This window comes from Mercenaria mercenaria, chromosome 14 (assembly GCF_021730395.1).
Source record: "Mercenaria mercenaria strain notata chromosome 14, MADL_Memer_1, whole genome shotgun sequence".
NCBI lineage: Eukaryota > Metazoa > Mollusca > Bivalvia > Venerida > Veneridae > Mercenaria > Mercenaria mercenaria.
The window spans coordinates 11,332,804-11,342,743 of NC_069374.1; the positions used below are offsets into that span (position 1 = coordinate 11,332,804).

Genomic DNA, 9,940 nt, shown 5'->3' on the forward strand with positions numbered 1-9,940 from the left:
TAAACAACATAAGTACTGTGGAAAATGGTGTTAAACCAAAAGCAAACAAAAATAACACAGCAGAAAAGTAGGATGTAAAACATAATATATTAAATAGACGTTCTCAAACAGGTGTTGTTCTGGCAGGTGAATAAGGGAAGCAATACAACTGGACATCATTGACATCCGTGTCGTCGCCGGAGGGATCTTGAGGCTTTTCCACTTTCGTCTTGATTCCACAAATTGCTGTGCTCTGTGGACATGAGACACTCCGTGCGCCCAATGTACCGCATACACCATGTCCCGGTGACTTGACTATAGTTCCTGCGGCTTTTGGCGTCCTTACCTGTCACGACAAGTGAACTTCACGTCGTTGGCGGCAGTGTCACTTCTGTTTCTACCCTGAGGAAATAATCTGGTGTTTACTTAATGTTTGCAAAGTCATTGTTTTCAAAAATGTGAATGTATGTCCAGACTTCATATTATACGATGTTCATATATAAGTACGTATGTCTCAAAGTACGTATGTCACAAAACTATTTGGCACTAACTGGAAAAATCACTTGTAAGTAATGCAAAGTGCTATAAAATAACTGAAGCATAAAATTTTAACACTTAGTATACGTCTTTACATTGAAATCTAGCAAGTTTTTATTATTATGTGATACTAAGTTGAAAACACTTGTATGTAACGTAAACATACTATAACTGAAACGTAGATTTATACATACGCTCTTACATTGAAGTTTTAAATTATATCTCTGCTTTTATATTGAAATTAACTAAGTTCACCAAACGCATAAAATACAATCTAATCTTAACAGGCTGTTAAGTTTGTTTTGGCTTCTGAAGATATGGACATTACAGAGTCCCTTCCGTCTAACTGTCATACTGAGGACAAGTTGATGATACTCCATTTTCGAGTTTCAGCGTTTAAAACATTATCTTTTACTTTAAGTACAGGTATCGAGCCTATAGACTTTGCTTTATCTCAAAGACGGAACGCTGAACCGCTCAGAATTGAATTTGAATTATTACATTAGCTTAATATAACTGTCCCAACAATAGTGTCCAGGAGAACCACTGGCACCAGAGCAGAAAATAAATGCCTCCGTACGTGTTATACCCTACCCCTAGGTATTCTATAAGAACCATGGTCATGAACGGGAAAGTGCACTAATCCATTTCAATCGAACATTTTTCACCTAAAACGCGCAGTTCGGTGAATGGGTACCCAGCATATTGAACAAGCGGAAATTTATCTTCCATCGTGCACCAGTCTCATTGATACCCAGAGATATTCCACATATTTTATGCTTTCGTCAAAAGTTTGCTGTTATTTCTACCTTCTAGTTGGATTTTCTTAAATAGCTCTTCTATACTGTAGCTTACAACTCATAAATTAAAACAATAAAATAATATATTGTTACCTTACTATCGTTTTGACTATTCAAATCACGTAAGAGTTTCTATTGTTTCAGTCATTTGTCACTAACTAGAGCAACTCACAGTGTTGCAATCATACAAAACACATCCCTTAAATATTGAATCTTTATCTGATGAGCACATGGATTTGAAACACAATTTTAATACCAATTGTGTATTGCAATAATGCTAAAATATCTCAGCCGTGACGTGTCCTTAAAGCATAATAATTTTATCCACATAGCGGGGATTATATTTTTTTCACCGATAAAAGCAAGATGTTCATACTAAATGATCTAATGCACTGAGCAATGTATTTGGTTTAGATCAGGAATCATAAGCACAGCTATCTATAATATGTATTCTGCTATTTATGTTAGTGATTAAAGCATATGGATCTATCCCGCAACCAATTTATTTTAAATGGAATGCCCTTTCTTGTGACCGTTTGTTAATTGCCATAGAGATATGCAAGCTTGTTTGTTAATTGCCATAGAGATAAACTCATCGTGTCAGAAATTGCTATCCTCATTTTGAATATCAATGCCCTTTGGTGACACTCGGACAAGATTGTTCTGATTCGTCAAAAAGCATAGCAACCAGAGAGTGTAATCAGATTTCAATATATGTATGTAGTGAATCAGATTTCGAGGTTCGACGGTTTACTCTATGAATGTGTTTAAGTTCGGTACGAGTTATTGCCCTTTGATATACAGACCGAGACGTGAAACTAATATTTAAAATTTTCATTCATGGGATTCAGTGTGGCTTATTTGCAGTGATGTACTGCTCTGTATAGTGTATTCATTGAAGATTAAAATAATACCGAACATGTTCTAAGCACACAAACTAAAATATATGAAAATGTTCTAAGATATTCTGAATGTATATTGACTGTTTTAAATGATCTGGTGTTGAAAAGACAACGGATTGTTAAAAGGTCTTGTTAGGGTATTACTATATGTGCAGATGAATATAAAAGGGCTGTGGACGTGTGATTAGATTAGGCTCCAAATGAGTAAAACCTGAATAAATAAGATTTAATCGTTGCAGACTGTATTTATTGAAATACTCGAATCAATATAAATAACATAAATAAATGATATGATAACATTTGGTAGACATTAGATACAAGTTACTAATAACATTCTGAGTCTACAAGTTAATTAGGACATAAATTAAGAAAGCAGCTAGCATATGTGTGTACGTCTGTCTGGTGGAATGTATCTAAGATACTACGAAGCTTTAAAAATTTACATTCTTGAATGCACTTATGAAACGTTTTGGCTTTTTTTTTCAAAGTTCAATGTATATGTTTGGTCGTAACAAATATATATCATAAAATGAAACTATTAATTGATCATTTCAAGATGAAACGTTTTTTGAAAAGCAGATGCTTTTACATTTCTTTTGTGAACTTTGTGGTTTGAAACTTTTAAAAGGGATCATTCAGTTGGTGTTTTGAAACTTTACATCTTTAAATGTGTAGTATGTTCTACTTATACAGTGTATATCATCATAGCTCAGATACGAGAAGTATTGTGTTGAGTAAAAATTGTAATTTTGTTTATAAATTGACTAGAAACGTCATTTAGAAATAAAGCGCCGTTTCTTGAGGTGCTTAATTTCAGCGTGATACCATACAGTTTATTTACAGCAGTAAAATTTGACATCGTTTAGAGCGGTATCGTCGCGGAAGGGGCCTCGAGGCTTTTCCACTTTTGTCATGATTCCACAAATTGAAGTGCCGTGTGTACACTCGCCGCTCCATGCTCCCCATGTGCCAAATAAACCATGTCCTGGCGGTTTGACTATTTCGTACTGGCGTCCACTTCCACTACGGCATCTGAACTTCACGTAGTTGGCGGCAGTGTCATCTTTAAATGCACCCTGAAGTGAATTTAGGTACATACAATTTAGAGCTAATTTAAAGTTTATGAAGTTATTTGCCTTATAGGGACCATTTGAAAAGTCTGTGACTTAGTTACTTTTTCTTGAGGAATGTTGTCAGTGCAGTATACAAATCGAAAGAATGACTTATTTTCTGTGACAAGTTCTGCTTTTTACGACGATAATGCTACCAACATATCAGGGATCGATTTGTTAAATGATTTCAACCAAAACAATGCATCAAAAGAAAGGAATATATTTCTACAACGCCAAAACTGCGAACTATTTGAATCCGTTATGTTCTACCAGTGAAAATATTTGGGGTGGTACGCAAACTTTAACATTACAAAAAGCATATTCTAAGTCAAAAAGGGGCCATAATTCAGTCAAAATACTTGATAGAGTTGCCTCCTCCTTTTTACAGACTGGGGTTATGATGGTAAACAAGTATGCAAAATATAAATGCAATATCGCAATGGACTTTGAAAATATTTGTGGTGGTACGCAAACTTGAACATTTGTGTGACGCTAACGCTAACACTCACGCTGACGCCGGGGTGAGTAAGATAGCTCCCCTATTCTTCGAAAAGTCGAGCTAAAATAATGGTTTGCATGACAAAAAGAGGCAAACTTTCTGCCTGTCCAGTTGTTCTTTTATGTTTCACTAGCTGTAGTGAGATAGAAAACTAGAGAGATATTTGTTTTGCAGTGCAGTGATGTCATGTTTCACAATAGATATCATTTTGAAAAAGAAAACAGAATTAGGATTTGAATAGTCAGCTTTTTAGTGACCACTGTTTTAAACATTTGACTATTGTTTTTTAATGAGAAACTTCTCGGTACTTTGTCATCAAGCTTACGGAATATTGCTTTATTATCGCATACATGTAATCTTATTTTATTTGCATACTTTTATTTCAATCATGCATGCTATATGTAAATTAAATTATGATAACATAGGCTACTAACTATACTCAGCAGAAGTTCTAACTCCTCACCTACAATTTTGGATATATCTCGCTAACCTGTGGACATATTGCAAGAGAATTTGGACACTATATAGCTCAAATATTTAACAAAAGTAATTCATGAAACATTTGAGTAAAATGGCAAATTCATTGAAGCGTGAACAATTTGAACAGTACAACCCCCAAAATGAAAAGTCACACAATCCTTGTTCTTAGTATCTCGTGTGCCCTCCGACAGCATTAATACCGGCTGTACACCTGGAACGTATGAATCGAATAAACGGATGGATAGGCCCCTGTGGAACAGCATTCCATGTTCTTACAACAGCATTTTGTAGTTCATAGAGATTGCGAGGAATAGGTCTCAGACTCCTGACTCTTCGCCCAAGTTCATCCCACAGGTGTTCAATGGGGTTTGAGTCAGGAGACTTTGAACACCACGGTAGCACACGAATGTTGTTTTCGTTTCAACTAGTATTCGAATATTATTTCATATAAAACATGTTGTTTAAGCGTGTGCCTCTCGGTTTGATATGCCACTCTGGACCATTCCGACGGCGCACCCTCTCTCATCTAGCGTCATCCAGTGTATACTTGTGGAAACAGGAAACTTTTATGTTTTTCACTGTGTTCTGATCACACAGATTTCACATACACATATTTTGGACCATGTAGAGCGACCGGTAGATATTTAAACATGAAAAGCACGTAATGCACGTGCACAGTGGAAATCGATAAAAGAGATGGTATTTACTTGAAATAATATCGTTTTTCTGCAGGACGATACGTAGGTACTTAGCAGACGGCATATAGATATGTTACTGGCTATAGCAAGATAAATATTCATATTTCAAAAGTGTGGAGTTAGAGCTTTTGCCGAGATTATATAAAATATTTCTTTTTTTGTCAGAGCTATATCTTACTGAAACATTGTTTACCCGTTTTTGCTGCACTTGAAGGTCAAAGGAGGTTAGATGGAGACGTTCGCCCGATTCGGATGGACAGAACGTTCGTCCAACCCAAGAACCCCAGTGTCCCTGGGTTGACGTGATCTCACCAGTTTCTTTCCCGTCTAAAGATTCACAGACAAGCTTGATGGCATTCAACGCTGTGTTGTCAACCTTTTGTTTGGGTTCAATCTTCAAAGAAGAAATACGGCATATATGTCTCTAATTAAGATATCACTTCTTTAGAATATCTGTGCTGATTTGTCTTAGAGCCAGTATAAATTCGAATACCGTTACATGTATAGGCAAGTGCTTAACAGTAACAGGCTAGTGGAATTTATTTTAAACAAAATGGGAAACACATTGCTTTTGTGAATAAAGAAATTAGAGAGTATTTGGTTAAGTATTCTTAAATTCAACTGAATAATTGGATACTATTCTATTTGTACAAGACGTATGACATTAGACGTAAAGACATTTAAATTACAGTCAATGCTTATGATTTTCCTTTCGTTTAATTTCCATTTATTAACCCTTATCATGCTGGACACGGTTGATTCTGCCTCTGCAACCAGTGTAGATTATGATCAGCCTGCACATTCATGTAGTCTGGTCAAAATCTTTACTGCTCGCCATTCAGTCAGTATATTTTTTGCAAGCACCCTTTTAACAGTTAATGGTACTGTCCAGATTATTGGACAATTTCATTATATGAATTTACCAGGATAACGACTAGAACTTAGTCTACCTTACCTTCATGTCGTAACCGATGGCATATGACCCTTTTGGACAGTACTGCGCCGGGCCCCAATCACCCAAATGACCACCATTTGCTACGGTTAGAGTTTTTTTGACTCTGGAATTGTCTACAAACAAAAGGATAAAATTTAACCCCTGATCCGAATTTAACATTCTGTTCATGCTTCATTTACAGATTTGAAATATAATTGTCCTTGTACTGCGTTTTAAAGTCATTAACCATGCTTCAGACGTTCTGAGTACCTTCTGAAAGCAAGTCACCAAAATATTGGACTGTTATTATATAGAGTAAAAAGTGCTGCATTCTTTGAATTCTTAAAGCCAAAACTTTGAGCGATTTGTTTACACATTATATGATATTTTACAAGTAAAGGTCGACCCGATTTAAACAAAACACACAATAGAAGTTATATCAATAATTATAACAATAATGATAATGAGAATAATAATGATAATAATAAGACAACAATTATAATATATATTAATCAAATGAAAGTTTCAACTTGATGAAATTCTTCAGTGTCAGGAGAAGCCTTAACAGAACAGTCAATTAAACATGACGAATGACATTTAAGAAGTGAAGTCGAAAGAAAATCGTACCAGTAATTTCAATTACTTATCAAAACGTTTTCTTAGGAAATTGTGAATACTGACATATCCCCAGTTGAGAGTCAGACATGTTCATCAACATTCTTCACCCATATGCTGATGAACCCGTGTGACTCTCAACTGGCGAAATTTACTATTTCGTCAAATCAAAATAAAGCCGATAATTGAAATGCCTTTGGTGCGTTTCTTTTTCTTTTTCGCAAAAAAAATATATGATAAAAATATTCATGATTTCATTAAATATGATATAGAAATGTGTGTACATGTATTTTAATTCAATTTAGCAGTAGTTTTCAGACATATGTCATATGAGAAGTTATGGCCGTGACCCCAATGGGGCTTGAACCAACGACCACCGGATTGAGTTGTTGACACTTTATCCGTTGGACCACCGCTACTCTCTGGACAAGAAACAGAACGAAATAGCTATTATTAAACATACTCACCGACATTTTCTTCACTTGCTACACTACTTCTCTCGGTCCTGTCTTCAGTATAAAACTCCTCTATGACACCAGCATCATTGGTTATGTCATCAGAAGTTATCTCGAACTCCTCCACGTCTTTATCTCTAGAGCGGAGGAATTCTCTATCCAAGTCGCAGATCGCCTGACCTACAAGAAAAGTAAATGTAAGAACACAAATGCCTCTGATAAAGCCGCCCATTTTCATACAGAGTAACATGCAAAATATGAAGATGAAAGTGTATCCTGTCCTTTTACTCTGGGCGGAAAATGTATCCTAAGGCTATATCCGTGTGGTCTTACTATTTGAATTTATCATTTCCGTTGTATGCATTGTTCGATATTTGTCAAATTTTATATTTCAATCAATAATAATTACTGATATATTATGAAGTGCATCCGATATTTTATATACAAACATGTAGATGTTTTAATTGTCGCCTTTGTTTCATATTTGATCGGGATATTGGACTTGTAAGAGGGGTATAGTCCATTTTAATCGACCTGGCGGGGCGGGGTTTCGCGACGGACCACTGCATTATTGTGCAAGATATGTAGTATATTCGGAAAACTGATTTCTTATTCACTGGCCATCTACCTTACACTGTAACCACTGTAGCTCTACATATTTTGCTTGGTTTTATTGTGGTTTACATTATTTGCATAATTCAGAGATTAACTCCGGCCCGCCAGGTCAAATAAAATGCACTGTAATAATATTGACTGGTAATCTGTTCAAAAAGCGTTTGAACAAATGACGTCTGAAAAAAATCAAATCTACAAAACGTGTATTTTATAAACTGGTCATATAGTACAGATTCATATAAAAGGACAAGTAATAATATACACCTACTTAATAACTTACCGATCAGTAGTCAGAACTATTGCCCGAGGTCTGAAGAAGACAAATATAAAATACACTTCCCGAACTGCTTTTCGGCCAATAGTAAAAACCATTGCTCGAGGCTCAAAGGATCGAGGACAAATAGTATTAACTATTGACTGGCAAGCCATGCAATAATTTGGACCGAGATCAATTAATTCAATAAGTGATTTATTACATGCGGCTGTCTTTGTGCTTTATGCTTCCAAGAAAATCTACACTAACTTTTTATTTGCTTTTTACGGCTAATTTGAGGGAAATAAGTTGAGATTAACTCTTTTTTTTTACAGTCAGCTCATGTTTATTTGCATGAAAGAAATATCGTTTAACCGTTGCATAGATTTGACTGTTTATCGGTTAATTTTGACATTTGGGTTGTTCAAATAAAGATTTTGTTTCTGAAGGACGATATATGTTTTAAGTAATTAAATCTAAAATTAGAAATCAATACTTTTAGTACTTGTACAGGACATAATAGTTTATTTCAAAATGAGTCAACGAAGCAAGTCCGTATAAGTATAATATGTTTCTAATTTTGCCTTACTATCATTTATTTGAAAAAAAAATCTCAAAATTAGTCTGGATTTCGACTCAAATAAAAAACTCTCAAACATCATGTTTTAATAAGTTAAACACTGTAATTATAATTATGCTGTATAAAGTGTTTTCCTTTTTTGATATGAAACTTTAGTGTTTTTCGAGTAGTGAATATGAAAGAGAAATGGTCCACAATTACGAGTGTTACACTGATGATATATTTATGATTTGTTTGTCAGGATATACAATGTACATATTATAGGATCTAAACGTTTGAATAATTGTCATTAAACTTGAAGACGAATCAAATTTATTTAAAATCTCTTATAGATCTATAATTGTTATTGGCTGACAAGTTATCGGCCGGATCCACATTTAAAAGATAATAATTTAATATCCTTTTGATTATCCTGTTTTCTATTGATGATCGATAAAACTGACATTATCTGATTTTTTGTATGATCTGTATTCAGCTTCAATAAGAACTTTGTAATTTGATATAATTGATTGGCAATGTACACATTTTGTTCTTTAATTTATGCTCTTCGGTGAAATAATAAAATTTGTCAGTGAAATAAAATTGATAATTTTTTAAATTTTCACTGGTGATAGAATATGAATTAAAACTAATAAAAAATCACCTGCAAAAAAGGTTTGTGAAGTTGGCGCGTAGCTCGTAGATCGACAATACAAAAAAGTCTTCTTTGCTGACCTGGGTCGTAGATCGTAGATCAACAATCGGAAATGTGTCCAGAATTGGTTGACCTGGGTCGCATATGGTAGATCAACCATTGGAAATGCGGTCAGAATTGGTTGACCTGGGTCGTAGATCGTGGATCAACCATCGGAAATGTGTCCAGAATTGGTTGAACTGGGTCGTAGATCGTAGATCAACCATTAGAAATGCGTTCAGAATTGGTTGACCTGGATCGTAGATCAACCATCAGAAAGGCGTTCAGAGTTGGTTGAGCTCGGTCGTAGATCGTAGATCAACCATAAGAATAGTGATTAGAATTGGTTGACCTGGGTCGTAGCTCGTAGATCAACCATTTGAAAAGTGTTTAGAATAGGTTGACTTGGGTCGTGGATCGTAGATCAACCATTTGAAAAGTGTTTAGAATTGGTTGACCTGGGTCGTAGCTCGTAGATCAACTATAAGAAAAGTGTTTAGAATTGGTTGACCTGGGTCGTAGCTCGTAGATCAACCATTTGAAAAACATTTAGAATTGGTTGACTTGGGTCGTAGATCGTAGATCAACCATGAGAAATGCGTTCAGAATTGGTTGACCTGGATCGTAGCTCGTAGATCAACCATTAGAAAAGTGTTTAGGATTGGTTGACCTGGGTCGTAGCTCGTAGATCAACCATTAGGGAAGTGTTTAGAATTGGTTGACCTGGGTCGTAGATCGTAGATCAACCGTTAGAAATGCGTTCAGAATTGGTTGACCTGGGTCGTAGCTCGTAGAACAACCATTAGAA

The 9,940-nt window shown here is 35.3% G+C and overlaps 1 protein-coding gene across 1 annotated transcript; it reads right to left on the reverse strand.

The window, feature by feature from the left end:
* Positions 1-2,443: 2,443 nt before the first annotated feature.
* LOC123531143 (vitelline membrane outer layer protein 1-like) lies at positions 2,444-7,323 on the reverse strand. Its single transcript, XM_053522940.1, has 4 exons — positions 7,024-7,323; positions 5,963-6,075; positions 5,201-5,401; positions 2,444-3,294 (listed from the first exon to the last, which is right to left on the reverse strand). Exons 1-4 carry the CDS (start codon positions 7,259-7,261, stop codon positions 3,052-3,054), a joined length of 795 nt encoding a protein of 264 aa, XP_053378915.1. The 5' UTR covers positions 7,262-7,323; the 3' UTR covers positions 2,444-3,051.
* Positions 7,324-9,940: the final 2,617 nt, after the last annotated feature.

Coding starts and splice junctions, on each gene's coding strand:
- LOC123531143 (XM_053522940.1), bottom strand. CDS start 7,261: ATGTTACTCTGTATGAAAATGGGCGGCTTTATCAGAGGCATTTGTGTT. Junction 5,402..5,962: donor CCATCGGTTACGACATGAAG/GTAAGGTAGACT, acceptor TCTTCTTTGAAG/ATTGAACCCAAACAAAAGGT. Junction 3,295..5,200: donor TTCAAGTGCAGCAAAAACGG/GTAAACAATGTT, acceptor AATTCACTTCAG/GGTGCATTTAAAGATGACAC.